We start from the raw sequence: 21476 nt of genomic DNA on the forward strand, positions 1-21476 counted from the left end.
AGACAGCAGAGAGCGTCACCGGCGTGAGGCAGGAGATAGCGGGCGCTGAGGAGACCACCGGGCATAGAGACCGCAGCCGGGCAACTCTCAGTCACATTACACACCCGCCTGTGCTAACGCTCCGACCTGCGTCCACATTGACGCATTACTAAGGTTCGCAGGTCCGACCGGTTGCTCGGGAGGATTTTGTTTTGTTTAGCCGGTTTCAACTATCCTAGATCGGGAAGGCCAGGGGAGTGCGCGTCCCGGGGCTGACCGGTACCACGAGTGACGTCACGGGCAGCGCCCCGCCCAGGCGGAGACCACCTACCGCTATGGCGGCCCAGCTCCGCGCTGTCTGCCTACTGCTCCTGCTCCCTCTGGCTCTAGCAGATACGCAGCTGCCATGTGAGGGCTTCGAGGTAGTTGAGGGCATGGGCATGGACAGGGCACAATTGGAGTACCCCTCTCAAATTGGGGTGAAGATTCTGGAGACTACTGAGGAGGCGGAAGAGGATTGCTGGGCCCATTGCTGTCACCGTGACAACTGTAGCATGGCCACCATGTCTGGGGGCAAGTGCCACCTAATCAGGTGCACCTTTCAGGGCTTCAACATGTGCGAGCTGAGCCAGCAGCAGGGCACCAGGAGCCTTAGGAAGGTCAATATCGGCGTCCAGCCTAAGCAGGAAGGTATGTACCATGTTGCCATGTCTAACTTTGTTAAGGTGCCCATATATGTCGGCTGTTGCCGACCTAACTTGGTGCAAATTGCAGCATGCGTGGCCTCATATGCTGCAATTTGCACCCAATTCCATCCATACGTGCCCCTTAGCCCTTGGGGTAAAGCTGGCCATACACTATACAATTATCTGGCAGATAATCTGTGGCTGGAATGAAAACCTGGTAATGGATGAGAGCATCTGACAATCGACCATTTACTACCAAACACTGGAAAATAGACAAAACCTGTCCGTGAGTTAACCAATTTGTATAAACAGGTCTTCTCCAACTTCCAATGTTTGGTAGCAAATGGTTGATTGTCAGATGCTCTCATCCTTTACCAGGTTTTCATTCCAACCACAGATTATCTGACAGAAAATTGTATAGTGTATGCCCAGTTGGCAACATGATAATTTATTGTTTTTTCTGTTATGTCCAATTTTCCTATTTTATATTTTATCTGGTGTCGCATTTGTTCTGTGGGACATACATGATGCAGTGTACCGGCCCTGTGGGGTAAGAACAGGTGTGATCTACCATGTACATACTGAATGAACCACATAGAATTTCAGTGCTTGTTCTCAGTCTTCCACAGGAAGACATCTATGTCTGGCTATCTCCTGGGCTCTGTAGTAGCCATCCTGTCGAAACTGACAGCCCTGGATTCTAATAGAGTACCTAAATCCTCTCCTGGAGCTCAGTAGAGCCACTAGCCCAGTTATGCCGTATGCACTATCCTATTTACTAAACAGGAATAGCTGTACACATTGGGGTATATTTACTAAAGTGCAGGTTTTTAGAAATGGAGTTGTTGCCCATAGCAACCAATCAGATTCTACTTATTTATCTAGCACCTTCTAGAAGATGACTGTTAGAACCTGGTTGCTATAGGCTACATCTCTACTTCTAAAAGCCCGCACTTTAGTAAATATACCCCCTTGTGTCACTAGAATCGCTAGGGGTGGGTCAAAATGTAGTTTCTGGCAATTGTGTAATTATACTGTTAATGCGAACATTGTAAATGTTGAGTCATTGTACTATAGTAGTACCATATTGATCTGTACATGTAGGATGTGTTTACACTTGTATAAAGTAAACTTCAGTGTGGTCTATGGATCTGCTGTATAAAAACGTTACTGTGTACATTTGTTGACCTATTGTCAATAACTCCACCTATTGTCACAGCTACACAAATAAACACAAGCTAATGAGCCTAACGTAGCCCATACACTTGTGAGAGAGGGCATACAATCCTTTGATTTTGACCGCATCTGAGAGAAATCGAAGGATTGTATGCACATTTAAGGTACCATGCGACGCACGGGCACGCTGCTCGAATATCGCGTCTCATGATAGTATGTGCTGCACTTAATATTTATCGCATCGCAGTGCAATCGCGTGTGTTTTTAAAAACACATGCGATATATTGCACTGCGCGATAGGCACCCGCCAGAGGCTGCTCCCACTCGGCGGTGACGTGCCCATCACATGATTACCATGCGATTTATCGCATGATCGCACGGTAATCACTTTGGCAGTTAAGGCGCGATTTCATCACAACTGAATTGCCGGTGCGATGCCCCGTGATGTCGCGGGGCATCGCACAAGTGTATGGGCACCATAACCCGTTTCTGCTGCAACCTAGACACAAACCGGGGCCCTCCTTCTTCTTACTTTTTTTTTTTTTTTTTTTTTTTTTAAATCCGAGCATGGAGGTCACCGGAAGGAGTACCCTACAATTTGGTTGAGGGCAACGGGAGATTACTTGTTAACTGTGTAAAAATAGCAAATCATAAGATAACCATTATGTGTGCTATGGCATGATTTTAACCGTTATGACACAATTTTACTTCTTCTGGGCATACACTGACAAAATCGCCCACTTAGATGTAATCAAGGCAGCTGCCAAGTTCACTTTATTCAACCCCTATACTTCAAAATAATATTAGATATTGAGGTTACATCATATTTCTAAGAAATTACAATATTAGTGGAGGGGGTTTGTATACTATGACATATAAATTAAACTCATGTATACCAAACTTATATTGTGCCTTGTGGTCAGGATGCAGTCAGGATCCCGCCTGTCGGGACACCGGCATCCCGAATAAGTACACATCCTGTCGCTGGAATCCCAACAGATGTGATGCCGAATGTCCACACACAGCGGCACTGCAGAGATAAGCAGCGGGGTGGGGGGGGGGGGGGGTTGTAGGCTCGCTGCTGGGATACTGACAGCCGGTATGTATGTATTTCCTCCTAATAATGGGAATGGCATTAGATTATCTTGTTAGCCATGTGTAGACCCCATGATTAGTTGGCCCTTCTGGTGTCCCCTGTGCATTGTGTTACATTCTCATCTGCTCTCTTCTCACAGTAAAATCTAGCACTTGGGGGTATCAAGCTGGGGTCTATTTGGAGTGTCTGATAAAAGCAACAGATGGTGTAATGGTTAGCATTACTTTCTCACAGCACTGAGTTCATGGGTTCCATTCCCACCATGGCCCTAACAGTGCGGAGTTTGTATATTCTCCCTGTACTTGCGTGGGTTTCCTCCGGGTGCTCCAGTTTCCTCCCACAATCCAAAAATATACTGGTAGGTTAATTGACTCCGAACAAAAATTAACCCTAGTGCGAATGTGTCTGTGTGTACATGTGGTAGGGAATATAGGGGTCGATTCAATTCACTGACAGTTGAATAGCTATTCAATACAGCGACGCGTGACCCTCAATTGTCTGGAATTCTTCTCTCATCCCCGGGGGATGAGAGAAGAAACCCGACAAAAGTGTTGACAAAATTCTGTCGAGAATCAGCCTCGCGCCGGAGAGTTAAGTCGGAGAATGCCCGTTCTCCCGACAATTCAACCTGTTTAGTTGGCGAGAACGGGCCATCGCCGACTTAACTGGAGCTGAATTGAATAGCGTCGGGAGCTAATTCCCGGCGCTGTTCAACTGTCGCTGAATAGAATTGACCCCAATGAGTGTAAGCTCCACTGGGGCTGATGTGAATGGGCAAATATTCTCTGCAAAGTGCTGCGGAATATGTGTGCGCTATATAAATAACCGGTAATAATAATAAAAGCAACAAGGGTTTTTTTTTTTGTTTTTTTTTTACAGCCAGATATTACAAACCTAATTAATCCCAGTACCTTAATTATTCATATTATTGAATTTAATAGGTACAAGAAAGGTGGTCATAGAGGGGCTCCCAAAACTCTCATATCTGGGACAGGAAGGAGGTTCTTGGAAACCATTCTCGTCTGTCATTAACATTTGCTGTCAGTCCTGAGCTGAATAATCAGGCCAAGCTGACCCAGATGCATTCCCTTAGTGGCCCATCCCTTCTTGACTATAGTCATCTATTCAGTGCAGAGGTAAAACCTGTTAAGCCTGTTTGTGCTATCAGGAAACTGTCCCTGTGGTCTGTCTGTTTGTTTTGTTTTACTTCCTTCTGCAATTTTACCAGACCCTACAATACAGTACACTACACATTCCAGCCTCTGCAAGTTTTTTTCCATTATGTCTGCGTTTAACACTTGCTAAACTATGACTTAGAGCTTTGTCATATGGCTCATTAATCTCTTGCATAACTGCATTTATTAAGCTGGGGGGGGGGGGGGGTGTAACACTCCAGCGATCAGTGCTCCAATATAAACTGTTCCAGGCAGCATAATTATTGAAGAGCAACTTTATAACTTTTCTAGTCTTACTATTTTCCTTATTGATGGAATCTTCTCGGGTCGGGATTATTCAATGTCTTTAATGTTCTATTTTCAGGTCTAACCCTTGCACATGCCACTTATTAAGCAGTGATCTCTCTTCCTGGATGTCCCAGCTCTTAAATGTCAAATGTTTTAAGGAGCGATTCAGTTATTGTGAATTGCCTGCTGTCTTATTAGCGCAATTACAGTGAGCTGATCTCTCTCTGCTCCTGCATTAATATGCTGCAAACAGAAAACTGCTTCTGAGACATAACCTGTGAAGCTGCAGGAAGTTATTTCTGTGGCAATCACATGTAATTGAATTGGCTCCTAAGACTGTGTTCCTCCTCCTGGGTCCTTTCTGTTGACTTTCTTCTCTCTCCTGTCCCTCAAGTCTACTGTCTGCATCATCCTTGACTCTTCTCGCCTTCATTCACACATTCATACTATCTACAAATACTGCTGCTTACCTCAGCAACATTTCCAAGATCAGACCATTCTTCAACCTGGAAAATGCCATTGTCATCTCCCAACTAGGCTACTGGTTTTCCACTCTCCCCTCTTAATTGCTCAATGCTTGTCATATCTTCCTATTTTGTTGCTCTTGACCTTCAATTCCTTCACTGGCTTTCCTTCTCCAACCGAAATCCATTTTAATCTCCTCACTGTCAAAGTACTCAATCGCTCCTCGCCACCTACATCTGATCTTCTCTCACCCTTAGGGGCCCTACTCACTGGCCGACCCGCCGCCGAGCTGCCCGACGGCGGATACGGCCGACGAGCGACCCGGCGGCGGGGGGCAGTGACGGGGGAAGTGAAGTTTCTTCACTCCCCCCGTCACGCGGCTGCATTGAAGTGCATACACAGGAGTGCTGCGCTTGATGTATGCTTAATAATAATTAATTAAAAATTTAAAGATATACAGGTGTCTGCTTAGATCAAATTATAACACATATGGAACTTGCTGATAAATTTTAAACAAATTTATTTACACATACAATACTATACAGTAAAAACCATTAATAAGAAAAAGCTCAAGCACACTGATAGACGTTCTAAAAATGTCACTTTGTTGAAATGATTCGTAACAGTGTAACCTCAATGCTGCCACATAGACCTAATTGTGGTCTCTTTGTATCAATAATCTGAATTGCAACAGTTAAAAAGCCTGCACGAGAATGACTGTAACTCCTGTCCTCAATGCTACTGGCGTCCCAGTGCAGAGGAAATGCTGCTGATCATATTTACCCGACCTGCGGGGAGATTCAGGAGAAATCGGGATACCTTCCAAGCGTCCGCCGCCGGCACTATCACGGTGCAGATGATTCTGTCCTGGCGGGCGGATACGGACGCTGCTGTGGTATGGTAACCTGGCGTTCCGGTACTTCCAAGCGTCCGCCGCCGGCACTAGTACGGTGCAGATGATTCTGTCCTGGCGGGCGGGTACGGACGCTACCGTGGTAGACTGACCTAGCGTACCGGTACAGGTTCTCTGAGGCTGTTTGTCAGATTCAAATTCACCGCTGCAATGGAATGTGGCTAGCAGCGATCAGTGCGTCAGTGGGCTGAGCAAAAAGGAGTGACGTCAACGCGTTTCGTCCCGTCTCCCGGGACTTCCTCAAGACGAGGAAGTCTTGAGGAAGTCCCGGGAGACGGGACGAAACGCGTTGACGTCACTCCTTTTTGCTCAGCCCACTGACGCACTGATCGCTGCTAGCCACATTCCATTGCAGCGGTGAATTTGAATCTGACAAACAGCCTCAGAGAACCTGTACCGGTACGCTAGGTCAGTCTACCACGGCAGCGTCCGTATCCGCCCGCCAGGACAGAATCATCTGCACCGTGATAGTGCCGGCGGCGGACGCTTGGAAGGTATCCCGATTTCTCCTGAATCTCCCCGCAGGTCGGGTAAATATGATCAGCAGCATTTCCTCTGCACTGGGACGCCAGTAGCATTGAGGACAGGAGTTACAGTCATTCTCGTGCAGGCTTTTTAACTGTTGCAATTCAGATTATTGATACAAAGAGACCACAATTAGGTCTATGTGGCAGCATTGAGGTTACACTGTTACGAATCATTTCAACAAAGTGACATTTTTAGAACGTCTATCAGTGTGCTTGAGCTTTTTCTTATTAATGGTTTTTACTGTATAGTATTGTATGTGTAAATAAATTTGTTTAAAATTTATCAGCAAGTTCCATATGTGTTATAATTTGATCTAAGCAGACACCTGTATATCTTTAAATTTTTAATTAATTATTATTAAGCATACATCAAGCGCAGCACTCCTGTGTATATATTTTTCTGTTGGTTGAGGGAGGTAGCAGTCCCTCGGTGCTTGCAGCTGCTGTATAGCCATCTTTAATTCAACTTTCATTTGCGCCAGGAGTTGGAGTGGTTAAACACTCTTAATCTTTCTGCATTGAAGTGCAGGCAAATATGGACGAGATCGTCCATATTGGCCTGCATGCACAGCCGACGGGAGACCAGCGATGAACGAGCGCGGGGACGCGCATCGTTAATCGCTGGAGTCTCCACACTGAAAGATATGAACGAGTTCTCGTTCATTTATGAACGAGATCGTTCATATCTTTCAAAAAATCGCCCAGTGTGTAGGGCCTATCAGATTGTCCTCCTCCCACTTCTTCATCCAAAACGTCTTCCATACTGCTACCCACCTTAGGAACGCACCCAATCAGACTGTCTACCAGCATGTGTTCATGTGTGTCTTGAAAAATCACCTGTTCAATATAGATCACCAGCTCTAACATTCTTGTGTCCCCTGTCCCCCTTCTCATCGCTTCCCAGTTCCCATTCCTGCACTATACTTGGTCATCAATTGCTGTTGTTGTGGGGGTTTTTTGTTTGTTTTTTTTGTCCATCCTTCCAGGACACTGGGACGTTGAGTTATCACTTTTTGATTTCACCACCCTTTCCCTCTGTTAATTATTTTTCTTGTGAACCTTTTTTATTGGTATCATTGTATTTCCACATAATGTAGATTTTCTGTTCTATGTTTTCAGTTCTAATTTTTATTTTATTTTTGTGTTCAAGCTGATTATTAATTTTATGATTATTTATTATTGGTGATGGTAGATATCCACTCAATCTGTTATATTCAGTGTGTGTTGTGTTCAGAATACTCTAGTGGTTGTTAGCTCATCAGATCTGTCCTCCACTCCAGATTTCTGCCTGCCTGAAGCCGAAACTGGAAAGTGCAAAGCGTCATTTACAAGATGGTGGTATGACCCCAAGACAGAGACCTGTAAAAACTTCACCTATGGAGGCTGCCCTGTAAACCTGAACAACCATATTGAGGAAGAAGAATGTATGAAGAAATGTAGTGGGGTACAAGGTGAGACCCATGTGGCATGTTTACTTGTTGGTTCATTTAAATGGATTTAATCTATGTACATCTACCATGTTGCCTGTATGACCACCATAAAGCTTTAATGAGAATGGACAGAACTTTCACAGTCCATTTGTGTTGTTTTTCTTTCCTTGTAACTTGGGGGACCTATTCTATGGAGTTGTCCTTTTCCCTCCAGTGAACATCCTTGAGAATCTTTTAACCAGTGTTTAGTGCTTGTGCTATGAACACAGGTATTCAGTTTGATACATGTTGATCAGTATTTCCATATGTCCTAACGGGGGAATTCAATTGTTGGGCGCCCAAAGTAGCAATTCAGTTGTTGCTCTGAATGGACACACATTACTTCGATGCTCCCAAAACACCAGGTTTAGCCGTGTAAAGCGGCTAAATCCGACCAAAGTCCTGGCCGTGACATGACAAGTCCCGTTTAAGCGCCCATTATCGGCTACCTGGAGGCAACAGGAATGTTTTCCCTTGTGGCTGCCTGGGTGTGCAGAACGGAGAAATTCAATTGTTGCTCGACACCCAGTAGCTGTGGGAGACACATTTCTGTGGTTTGGGCGCCTCAAACAGGAGTTTGACCACCCTAACCAGGACTGGGCCCATCTCTTTGGGCGCATTTAAAGCGATGGGGGGCAACAATTGAACTGTTCTAACGGATGCCCATTAAAACATTTAAAACCTTCCCGTATCTCTAGCACCCAGTACAAGATTCATAAGCTTTAGTGTCAGTGTTTAGTAAATGGGGCAAACACTTGAACATTCCCTTCAACTTGATGGCTGTAGAGAGAGATCTGAATTATATAATCATTCGTAGACGAGACATAGTGAATAATATAAAATAGTGCATCTCTCTCGCAGAAAACCACAGGCTGACATTGGGGAAGCATTGATGAAAACTGGTGCACAGATAATTGTGCAGAAGTGTCTATAACCCTAAACAAGCAGACTGCAACCCTTCCTCTAATACAGCTTAGAACATATAATGAAACATTTTATTTCTACGTGTCACAGGAACTTTCTGTATAACACTTTCATGATAGCAGGTGGGGGTGGTCCACATCCCTGACCTGGCCCGATTTCATGGATTCACGCTGCCGAACTAGAGTTGCTTGGGTAAATTAACAATTTAGCAAGTTTTTAAGTATGGAGAGAGAGAAAACAAAATTATAAAGCTTTCTACAGTAATTCCATAGGTGAGAATGGTTTCTTTCACACACATTTAAAGCAATTGCAAAAAAAGCATCAAACCCCCCGAAGGCGATTTCTCAAGAATATTGGGTTACTCGTGGGGATGAAGGAGCAGAAACTGATTTTACAGGGTTACATGCTTATCAGGAGGATACCCCTGGTGACACCACTGGGACATCGTAGCCTCATGCAGTAGTGCTCATTTGGTATCCACTTCATCCCTACAGCAGTGATTTTTAAGAAATGGGAGAATAGTCCTAAGAATGCTGTCTGTCATTGCACTAGATTCCAGTGACCTCACTGAGTGAGCTATAGACTATATTCTCATAAATAGTTGCGTGTATACACACACACACACGCGCGTGTGTGTATGAAAAGTGCACTTTAATGATGCCAAATATATACCATTCGGAAGTCTCCACCCAGTGTTATCCCAGTGCAGTAACTTCATGTGTATACACAAGGATTTCTACCCGGTACTTTGTGGATCAGCACAGTTATTTTGTCTGTGTGAAAGGGTCAGCCTGGGTAGAAATTCTGGTAAATTCCTGGGTCAAAGTCCTGGGAATTTCAACCCGGGTTGACCCTTTCATGCTGAAAGAGGACCCGTGTTTATCGGTAAATTACCGGGTAGAACTACTTCCTCACCTGGGAATTTGCTTTTCTGTGTGAAAGGAGTATTAAACTCTCCACAGGTTTGTATTTGCAAGGGGCTAGTTACTCCACCCCTTCATATAGACCTCTGACTTATGCAGTTATGGAACTCCCAATCACACCTGATTAGTCTCTCTCCCCAAATCTTCAGTCTTTCAGGCACTTTCTCAAAACCCACCACTCTTCTATAGCCTATCCTATCTATCCCCTCCTGGCACTACTTCATCTGGGTGTTCTACTAGCACCAGCCCCAACTCGTCTCTGTCCCCCCCAGCTTCTGTTGTCTAGGGGGGTCATTCCGAGTTGATCGCACGGTAGCAGTTTTTTGCAGCCGTGCGATCAGATATTCACTGCCTATGGAGGAGTGTATTGTAGCTTAGCAAGTGTGCGAGCGCTTGTGCAGGGGAGCTGTGCAAAAAGTTTTTGTGCAGTTTCTGAGTAGCTCTGAACTTACTCGGCCACTGTGGTCACATCAGCCTGTCTGGTCCCGGAATCTACGTCAGACACCCGCCCTGCAAACGCTTGGACACGCCTGTGTTTTCCACTGCACTCCCTAGAAAACGGTCAGTTGCCACCGAGAAATGCCTTCTTGCTGTCAATCACCTTGTGATCGCCGCTGCGATAGCTTTCTTTGTAAGGTGCCGTGCTGCCCAGCGTTTTCAATCGCCGGGCAGCGACGCGTCTGCGCATTGCGGTCGCGGCACATTCGCAGTTCAGACCCGATCGCACTGCTGCGAAAAACTGCAGCGTGTGATCGGGTCGGAATGACCCCCTAAGTCCTCCTTTTGTAGACTGGGGAGTATTGGTTTAACACTGCATAGGATAGATCGGGTGGTCTTCAGTATGCCGGCTGTCGGGATCCCGGCGCTCAGTATACCGGCGCCGGAATCCAGACAGCCGGCATACCGACACTTATTCTCCCTCGTGGGGGTCCACGACCCCCATGGAGGGAGAATAAAATAGTGTGGCGTGCGTAGCGGGCCTGCAAGGGGCTCATTTGCGCTCGCCACACTGTCGGTATGCCGGCAGTCGGGCTTCCGGCGCCGGTATGCTGGTCACCGGGAGCCCGACCTCCGGCATGCCATACTACACCCGATTAGATCTACATATACTTCATCTACCAGGCAATTTAATTACTTTTTAGTACATGGTGGTGCTCTCCTGAATAGATTGAAATATATGGACCAGAAGGCAGAAAATGTTTTCTGTTATGTGTCTGAGGAGGAAATTCTCTATGGTATAAATATGGCTGTTTCCCTCAGTTGAGCAGTTGTTCATACCTAAAGCATTTCTTCCATGCCTCATAACCAAATACCTTTCCTGATCTTGTACTCCCTCTACTGTGTAAGCTGTCATAAAGCAGAGCCCTCTGTTCTCTCTACCATATACATCTGCTTCATCAGCCTTGTATACTTCTGTTTTTATGTATGCTTTCTCTTTTATATTAGTGACCATTATTGCCCAGTGCTGCAGAGTTCTGTGATGCATTATAAATAAATGGTGGGTATAGGGGTATAATTGTAGCATATGTTTTAAGACCACAAGCTCATCGCCATTGTGACCATTTTGAGAAGACCTCTCTAGTGACTTGCCCTACTTTTTCTACACCATATAAGTCTCCATTTTGTTTACTTCGGTCTCTTTGATCATAAAGACCAGATTAGGTTCTATGGGGTCAATTCAATTTGCCGACAGTTAAATAGCGCCGGGAGTTTAGCTCCTGTCACTATTCAATTCTGCTCATGTTAAGTCGGCGAATGCCCGTTCTCCCGGACTCAACAGGTTGATTTGTCAAGAGAATGGGCATTTTCCAACTTAACTGCCCGGCGCAATGCTGAATCTGGACAGAATCAGCCTTGCGCCGGCTGCGCGCTAGCACTTTTGTCGCATTTCTTATCGCACCCCCCGGGGGTGAGAGAAGAATTCCCGACCATTATCTGTCACGTGGCTAATTCCCTGCGCTATTCAACTGTCTGCAAATTGAATTGACCCCTATATTCTGATTAATCGCCCATGCTTACTTGGAGCCTGTAGTGCTGAGTCACATGCGCTGTACACTGACACTTTTTTTTTGTTTTCTTCCTGATTCTTTATCTAGCTGTGGAGACCATAAACATTGAATCACCGCCCAAACGCTTGGTGGCCGCCAGTTCTCGTGTAGGTTAGTACATGACATTCATCAGGTGTGTGTTGGTTTTTGTTTTTTTTGGGATATCTCTTGATTTGTAAAGGTAGGTGACGGGCAAAAAAGGATATCCAAACATCCATAGAATATGGTACAGTAAGAAACATTACATAACCATAGAAAAACAAAAATACAGGACAACACTGGTAACAATAGAGCTATAAAGTATAGAATGACACCAGAGAATCTGTGGAGCTACAAAATGTATTACTCAGAGATTAAATAAATGTCATCCTACCATTTAAAAAAAAAAAAAAAAAAAGAAAATAACACATTTCAACACAAGATGTACTTAACAAAAACCTCCAAAAAAAAAATACAACAATGAATAAAAAGCCAGCAAGGAGAGGGAAAACTTGGGTAGGAGGCGGGACACCAGGCAGTGGAGCATAAGTAAAAAAAAAAAAAGACCCCCTGGGTCATAAGCGATACAGGTTGAGTATCCCATATCCAAATATTCCGAAATACGGAATATTCTGAAATACAGACTTTTTTGAGTGAGAGTGAGATAGTGAAACCTTTGTTTTCTGATGGCTCAATGTACACAAACTTTGTTTAATACACAAAGTTATTAAAAATATTGTATTAAATGACCTTCAGGCTGTGTGTATAAAGTGTATAGGAAACATAAATGAATTGTGTGAATGTACACACACTTTGTTTAATGCACAAAGTTATAAAAAATATTGGCTAAAATTACCTTCAGGCTGTGTGTATAAGGTGTATATGAAACATAAATGCATTCTGTGCTTAGATTTAGGTCCCACCACCATTATATCTCACTATGGTATGCAATTATTCCAAAATACGGAAAAATCCCATATCCAAAATAAACCTGGTCCCGAGCATTTTGGATAAGGGAGACTCAACCTGTACTGCCTAAATACTGAAATAATGTTTAATCCAGGCTTGGTGGGGTTCTATTGCAATAATACCAAGGAGTCCACACTTCATGGAATTTGGAGATTTCATTGTGGAGGAGAGTAGTAATATATTCCATGGAAACTGTATACCAAACTCTATTGATTAGAGTGGTAATAGAAGGTGCGGCAGACTGCTTCCAGTTTGTGCCTATCAAGGGTTTAGCAACATTAAATTTATGGCCACACAGTTTATTATATGGCTTAGAAGTTTCACAGATGTAGACATTTTTATCTATTTTATTGTAAAGAGATTTTTTTTATTGATCAGTAATTCTTTTTTTTTTGTGTTGTTTTATTTTCTGGTTTAGGATTTTGCACAGACCCTAAGGAGGTTGGCCGTTGCAGAGCTGCTTTCCCTAGATGGTACTTTGATGCGGAATCCATGTGTTGTCATAGTTTTACCTATGGTGGCTGTGGAGGCAATAAAAACAACTATATGACTGAGCAGGACTGTCTGAACAAGTGTGTGGGTGAGTCACTTACTCTCCAGCTGGCTGCCATTCTTGTACAAATAATTTTTTTTTTTTTTTTTTTTTTTTTTTGGGGGGGGGTCCTTCTTCCTCCCCCCTCAAATCGTAAAGCTTTATTAAAGATTCATGAATACAGCAGTGTACAGACGTGCCACATCACACATTGAGGAGAAAATGGCGTAAAACTACAGGGTAACATTCAGTGACCGGGTATGGGAAGTTGTGCCCAATAGATTCCAATGCGATTGCATCAGTCTTTTTTTTTTTTTTTTTTAATTTATATATCTAGATATATAGATATATATATAGATATTCTCACGTGACATTTTAAAACCCGAGAGTCCTCTATAATCTGGTCTGCACACTTCTAATTCCCTAAACTGCATTTTCTGTTTCAATGACAGACATATTTTTTACTTTTTTATTTTTTTGTTTGTTTTATTCATTCCAAAAAGTTCTGTGAATATAGTTTTTTCCAAATAAGTCTTGAACTTTCCTGAGGTTATTAGGCATCAGTATGTCACACCTGTGAAAATGTATAATATCCTTTAATATTTGCTGGATCAATCATTGTAGCCAAATGAAGGCACCTCAAATAACTTGTGAGAATGCTCCACCTTATTTGTAGAGATCACGGATATCTAGGACCACCCGTGATATCTAATATACAATGGGGAGAGGAGGAGTCATTCCTTACTGCCACACAGGAAATTTTTCAAATCTATACTTCATCTAGCAGGTGTTTTTTAATGAGCTTAATCATCCCTGGTTGGTGCTTTCCAGAATAAATGGAAATCTATTAAATAAAATGCAGAAAATCTGGTATGTGGCACTGAGGAGGAAATTATTTATGGTATAAACAGGACCGATTTACCTCAGTAGAGCAGGTAACACCATATTGGATCATAAAATGGCTTGTCTACACCAAATGGACACCACCCCCTCTCACCATGGAGGACTTAATATGCATGGTCCCCCACATTGGATAACTAAAGATGGCTGGATGGATTGTAACACCAACAGTGTTGCCATAAGATAAAGCAGGTACTGTTCTTGAAGTTGGTGTCTGCTGGAACACTGCCCGAACCATTGTAACTGATGTCATGAACTGGGTGGGCATTTACTTGCGCCCGCCCAGTTGCAGCTTGTGCAGCGAGTGTAGGTTCAGTCGGCTGACCTCCCGTACACACAGTCCAATGCTCCAATATATCTCTAGCTATATCTGCCATCAGATATGATCGCATTGGCTGCATGATTGACGGGCAGAGGCGTTCACGCAGGGCGGCAACTGAGTTGCAGGAAAACCGGGGGTTGCTTGGCGCCATTTTCGGGGCGGCTGCGTGACGTCGCACACAGCCACTACGATGTAAAAAGTGGACGCTACTCCTGCATACACAGGTGGTCTTCCCCAGTTGCTGCGACCACAATTAAGTTGCGGTCGCAGCTGCCAGGCAGGCCATTCTGCATGCTGGGCGACCTCCGGCATGTGAAAGAAAGGATTGCAGATTCTGCTGTTTAGCAGAATCTGCAATCCATACTGAATAACCCTGTAATAAGAAGTGGGACAACCAAAGTAAATCTTCCTTCCATACAGCTATGCAGAGGTCCGAACAGCCAGTAAATGTAACATCTTCATGCAGGAAATCACACTGTAACATGATAGAATACATCCTGTGACATTGTAACATTATATCAAGTCTGACTGCTTTTTGGTACATTGGGGCATATGTATTAACCTGGAGAAGGCATAAGGAAGTGATAAACCAGTGGTATGTGCAAGGTGATAAACGCACCAGCCAATCAGATCCTAACTGTTAATTTACATATTGGAGCTGATTGGCTGGTGCCTTTATCACCTTGCACATATCACTGGTTTATCACTTTCTTATGCCTTCTCCAGGTTAATACATCTGCCCCATTATCTTTAAATGATCACTCAACAAAGTGTTAACACCTACAATATATAATGGACCTTATTCAGAAAGTGTTGTAAAATTCGCAATCCGGCCGATTATCGAACGTATATGCAGCGTTCGCATTGCGAACGTGTGAGCAAAAACAGCAACGGAAATTGCGTACAGATCGTGATCTCAATCCAGCCGCTGTTTGACAGGAAGCCGGTGTTTCCGGGTGTGTCTGAAAAATGCAGGCGTGCCCAGGCGTTTTTAAGGAGGGCTTCTCATGTCAGCAATGACCATTTCCAGCCTCTTGTGTCACAAGAATTGTGGACGACCTTGCCTGGCGCAGATAGTAAAAATCGTTCTGGTAATTGCGTATGGTTTTGCGATCAGCCCGCATATTGCAATGCATTCACAAATCCTCCAGTGGGTGTTTTCTCTTATTTCAGGGCGGCAACTATTTTATCGCAGCAACTGCTTTTTAGCAGAAAATGCAATCCTTGCTGAATGAGGTCCAATGTGTACCACTAGTTCTAAGCAGAGAAGGAATCTTAATGATGTGGTGTTAATAAGTACAAATATCAGTTGGGTTTGGGCTGTTCTGGTAGTGTGATATTTTTGTATGACCAGCGTGACAGTGTAGATTGGTGCTATGACTACAGAATGATTGAATAACTATATTGGCCAAGTATTTAGCTGTAGCAAATAATTGCATGTCCCTGATTAACATTAATGTTGCACTTCCTTGTGTATTTCAGTGGCTCACGATGATGATGATGAGGGCTCCATAGATAACAGTATTCTACATCACCCAATAGCTGGTGAGTTTTATATAACTACAGTAAAGTGCCTAGGTTTAAAATACTGAATTCCCTGTGTGCCCGGATTGTATATATGCAGGGGTGTAGTTAGAAATAAAAGAACACATTCCTCCTTCACCAAGATGGTGGCATCTGTGGGGATGACAAACTTGGATTCCTTGTTCGGTGATAACTTGGCTCATGAAGTGCAGATAGGAGAGGAATTGATTTTACAGAAGTGGAGACGGGGTGTAAGACGTCTATACACAGGGGCGTTGTCTGTGGAGGGCACACAGCAATATAACAGCAATTTGTTTAGAATTCATGTCTAATACAGTAAACTAATAATTTAATATGGGGAAGTGCTGCTTCAGTCTGTCTGCAGTGCCTCTGGGGACACATGCACCACAGGCTGAGAGACTCGTATCTTCCTCATTGTGGCATTGAGGCTAATGCCCCCGGTGCAAGGGGGGCTAATAAGTCTATTGGACTAGGATTGCTAGTACTGGAAGTGTTGACTAGAATATGGAGATTTCATTTTTGGTTTAAGCCCTTTAACACGCAGAGTGTAGTATAGAAGGACTTGTCCAAGCTACTTCCTGTAATCCAGGTGTATATACCTACACATCTGACACTTTCCATTCTATCCCTGTGGTAATTTACCAACTTTTTGAGACTTAACATTTTACTGGTCTGCTAACCACTGTACCTTTCCTCTCTAGCTGTGGTGCTGCCCATCCTACTTGCCATACTCGTTGCCGCACTGCTTGGTGCCATGATTATGTTCTTTGTGAAGGTGGCGAAGAAGAATCGGCAGAACGCCAACCTCCGAGCCATGTGGCACCCGATTGATGACAAGGAGTGCCTGGTGAACAGTGCCTACACTCTGTAAAGTGTAGAAGTAGAGGAAACCGTCGCACTCCATAGTATACCAAAGCCTAGAACCGAATTCCTAGCACACTGTTACTGTACATAACATGTAAAGCCTAGACTGCACAGCTTCCATTAAAATATGAAATTCCTAGGTTTAAGCATTGAAACCAAAAATCCTTTATTTTACTTTGCAAAAAACAGATTAAGGATAATTTCCCCCCTGGCAAACAAATATTCTGTTTTTATTGCACATTATATTCATCCCCTGTTTTTAAGTTTAATCATAGCAAGAAGTTTTATTAGCCTGATTTAATTTGTAAGTGTATTAGACTATGATCTATTTAGTGACTTAAAGGGTTGTTTTTTTTTTCTTTTTTTTTTTCTTTGTGTATATGGATCTTTCTTCCAAGAGCACAGAAATGACTCCAGGCTGTAACTGGTGCCTGATTGCTGTGGGAGGTCACAGTGGTGTAAGGGCCCCTCATTAGGGCACCAGTGACAGAATTGAAGATGGTATTAAACTGCAGGGTCTCATGGGGAATGGGTAGAGAAACAAGTGTTGTGGTTACAAGAAATCTTTCTGCGCTTATGCCAGGGTCTGGGATTTCTAATTTATGCGGGGGAATCCCACTCAGGGAAGTTGTGAAAATGTTTGTTTTATTATGGAGACTGTCACTCGATAAAAAGTAAGCATACGGACAATATCTGGGGAAGTCGCATTCTCAGTAATATACAATACACCAGCAGGCAGGGTCTTGCATGGGCTTTAAATGAGCCAGTCATTTTGGAGTTATCCTGAGGATGTTAAATTTAGCTGTGGTACCATCCCGCTCCAAACAGGGCACCACAACACACTGTTTGAGAACCACTGATCTATACCATGTCTGCATTTTTCCTGGGGGGAATAATTGTTTTATAAGCTACGTATCTTGAACAGGTGTAGAAGAGCTGTCCATGACTTCATCTGTATATCTTATAGTGAGGGTGTACATGCTTGTGATTTAGTCTCTCCTCGGGATTAATCAGGGGACCTGTACAATTTTATATATTGGTGAAATGGACTTGATAAAATAATCTTTCACAAACTTTCCTTCACTCCTCGGCATCAGCTCACTCTTATGCACTAAGCCGTTATCTGTACAATATTGAAATGTTTTTATGAATAAAATCTGAGAACCTGACAGTGATTTGTCTCTCCTTCATGGCGTTGTCTCATGTAGAACACTTCAAAAATCATGCAGCACTCTTCCGTCTGTGTTTTGGGGTGTGTTGTACACCCAGATCGTTACATTATGGACACTTCAATATATAATTTTCATGGTTAAAGAGCAGGAAGCAATCACAATTACATTTCTGTGCAGCATAGGAAGACTGGCAGACTGCCAAGAATTCATACTGATACATAATAGCAACATTTGTTGCCAGTCACAGTACATAAAGCAGTATGTGATTGAAATTTACTACTGTCAGAGGAACTAGTGGATACAGTGTCAACAGTATATACAGAGTAATGGGAGATTGAAACACAATACTGTTTATAAATAAATACAAGCAGACACAGTATCAACATTGAAACCTGGACAGAAAGTGTTATTTATCATATCTATTTCTTTCTCTAACGTCCTAGTGGATGCTGGGAACTCCGTAAGGACCATGGGGAGATAGCGGGCTCCGAAGGAGGCTGAGCACTCTAGAAAGATTTAGGACTACCTGGTGTGCACTGGCTCCTCCCACTATGACCCTCCTCCAAGCCTCAGTTAGATTTCGTGCCCGGCCGAGGTTGGATGCACACTAGGGGCTCTCCTGAGCCCTTAGATAGAAAGTATAATTTTAGGTTTTTTATTTTCAGTGAGACCTGCTGGCAACAGGCTCACTGCAGCGAGGGACTAAGGGGAGAAGAAGCGAACTCGCCTGCTTGCAGCCGGATTGGGCTTCTTAGGCTACTGGACACCATTAGCTCCAGAGGGATCGACCGCAGGCCCAGTCCTTGGTGTTCGGTCCCCCTTACAGAGCCAGAAGCAAGAAGAGGTCCGGAACATCGGCGGCAGAAGACATCAGTCTTCACCAAGGTAGCGCACAGCACTGCAGCTGTGCGCCATTGCTCCTCATGCACACTTCACACTCCGGTCACTGATGGGTGCAGGGCGCTTGGGGGGGGGGGGGGGGGGCGCCCTGAGCTGCAATAAAAACACCTTGGCTGGCAAAAATACCACAATATATAGCCCTAGAGCATGGGTCTTCAACCTGCGACCCTCCAGCTGCTGTGGAACTACACATCCCAGCATGCCCTGCCTCAGTTTTAGCATACCTTAATAGCAAAACTGGCAGGGCATGCTGGGATGTGTAGTTTCACAGCAGCTGGAGGGCCACAGGATGAAGACCCATGCCCTAGAGGCTATATATGTGGTAAATTCCCCTGCCAGAATCCAGAAAAAAGCGGGAGAATAGGCCGCGGAAAAGGGGCGGAGCTATCTCCCTCAGACACACTGGCGCCATTTCTCCTTCACAGATCCGCTGGAAGGAAGCTCCCTGGCTCTCCCCTGTAGTCTACACTTCAGAACAGGGTAAAAACAGAGAGGGGGGGCACTAAATTTGGGCGCAATACATATATAATATATAAAAGCAGCTATAGGGGACATAACTTAGTTAGTCCCTGCATTATATAGCGCTCTGGTGTGTGCTGGCATACTCTCACTCTGTCCCCCCAAAGAGCTTTGTGGGTCCCGTCCTCATTCGGAGCATTCCTTGTGTGTGCGGTGTCGGTACGGCTGTGTCGACATGTTTGATGAGGATAATGATGTGGAGGCGGAGCAGATGCCTTTAGAAGGGATGTCACCCCCTGCGGGGCAGACACCTGAGTGGATGGGCTTATGGAAAGTAATGAGTGCACGTATAGACTCCTTATATAAGAAAATCGACGACATGCCAAATGTGGGACAGCCGACTTCTCAGCTCGTGCCTGCCCAGGCGTCGCATGGGTCGTCAGGGGCTCTAAAACGCCCGCTACCTCAAGCAGACCCAGATGTCGACACGGATACTGACACCAGTGTCGACGACTGAGTCAAACCTGATGCCCACTAAGGCCCCATTCACTGTATGATTGAGGCAATGAAAGAGGTGTTAAACATTTCTGATATAACTACTGGTACCACTAAAAAGGGTATTATGTTTGGAGAGAAAAAACTACCCGTAGTTTTTCCCCCATCAGATGAATTAAATGAAGTGTGTGAAGAAGCGTGGGCTTTCCCTGATAAAAAATTGGTAATTCCTAAGAAGGTACTAATGGCGTTCCCTTTCCCGCCAGAGGATAGGCACGTTGGGAAACACCCCCTAGAGTGGATAAAGCGCTCACACGTTTGTCTAAAAAGGTGGCACTACCGTCTCCGGATACGGCCGCCCTCAAGGAACCTGCTGATAGAAAGCAGGAGGCGATCCTGAAGTCTGTATATACACACACAGGCATTATACTTAGGCCAGCTATTGCGTCAGCTTGGATGTGCAGTGCTGCCGCTGCGTGGTCAGATAAACTGTCAGAAAATATTGACACATTAGACAGAGACACGATCCTGTTAACCATAGACCATATAAAAGACTCAGTCTTATATATGAGAGATGCACAAAGGGAAATCTGCCGATTGGCATCTAAAGTAAGTGCATTGTCCATTTCTGCTAGGAGAGGCTTATGGACTCGCCAGTGGACAGGAGATGCAGATTCAAAAAAGCACATGGAAGTGTTACCATATAAGAGTGAGGAATTATTTGGGGATGGTCTCTCGGACCTAGTTTCCACAGCAACTGCTGGGAAGTCAGCATTTTTACCCCATGTTCCCTCACAGCCTAAAAAAGCGCCGTTTTATCAGGTACAGTCCTTTCGGACTCAGAAAAACAGGCGTGGAAAAGGCGGGTCCTTTCTGTCCAGAGGCAGAGGTAAGGGAAAAAAGGCTGCAACAAACAGCAGGTTCCCAGGAGCAAAAGTCCTCCCCCGCTTCTTCTTCCAAGTCCGCCGCATGACGGTGGGGTTCCACAGGCGGAGCCAGGTACGGTGGGGGGCCGCCTCAAGAATTTCAGCGATCAGTGGGCTCGCTCACAGGTGGATCCCTGGATCCTTCAAATAGTATCTCAGGGGTACAAACTGGAATTCGAGGCGTCTCCACCCCACCGGTTCCTAAAATCTGCCTTGCCGATTGCTCCCTCAGACAGGGAGGCGGTGCTAGCGGCAATTCACAAGCTGTATTCCCAGCAGGTGATAATCAAGGTACCCCTACTTCAACAAGGCCGGGGTTACTATTCCACACTATTTGTGGTACCGAAACCGGACGGTTCGGTGAGACCCATTTTAAATTTGAAATCCTTGAACACACACACAAAAAAAATTCAAGTTCAAGATGGAATCGCTCAGGGCGGTTATTGCGAGCCTGGACGAGGGGGATTACATGGTATCCCTGGACATCAAGGATGCTTACTTGCATGTCCCCATTTACCATCCTCACCAGGAGTACCTCAGATTTGTGGTACAGGATTGCCATTACCAATTCCAGACGCTGCCGTTTGGACTGTCCACGGCACCGAGGGTATTTACCAAGGTGATGGCGGAAATGATGATACTCCTTCGAAAAAAGGGAGTTTTAATTATCCCGTACTTGGACGATCTCCTAATAAAAGCGAGGTCCAAGGAACAGTTGTTGGTGGGAGTAGCACTATCTCAGGA

At 44.5% G+C, this 21476-nt stretch overlaps 1 protein-coding gene across 1 annotated transcript; it reads left to right on the forward strand.

Annotated features, from left to right (window-relative positions):
• On the forward strand, window positions 1-17949 carry SPINT2 (serine peptidase inhibitor, Kunitz type 2). The gene is made up of 6 exons (XM_063937646.1): window positions 1-669; window positions 7586-7756; window positions 11718-11780; window positions 13036-13197; window positions 15854-15916; window positions 16618-17949. Exons 1-6 carry the CDS (start codon window positions 315-317, stop codon window positions 16785-16787), a joined length of 984 nt encoding a protein of 327 aa, XP_063793716.1. The 5' UTR covers window positions 1-314; the 3' UTR covers window positions 16788-17949.
• The last annotated feature ends 3527 nt before the right edge of the window (window positions 17950-21476 follow it).

The sequence above is a fragment of the Pseudophryne corroboree genome, chromosome 8 (genome assembly GCF_028390025.1).
Source record: "Pseudophryne corroboree isolate aPseCor3 chromosome 8, aPseCor3.hap2, whole genome shotgun sequence".
Classification (NCBI taxonomy): Eukaryota; Metazoa; Chordata; class Amphibia; order Anura; family Myobatrachidae; genus Pseudophryne; species Pseudophryne corroboree.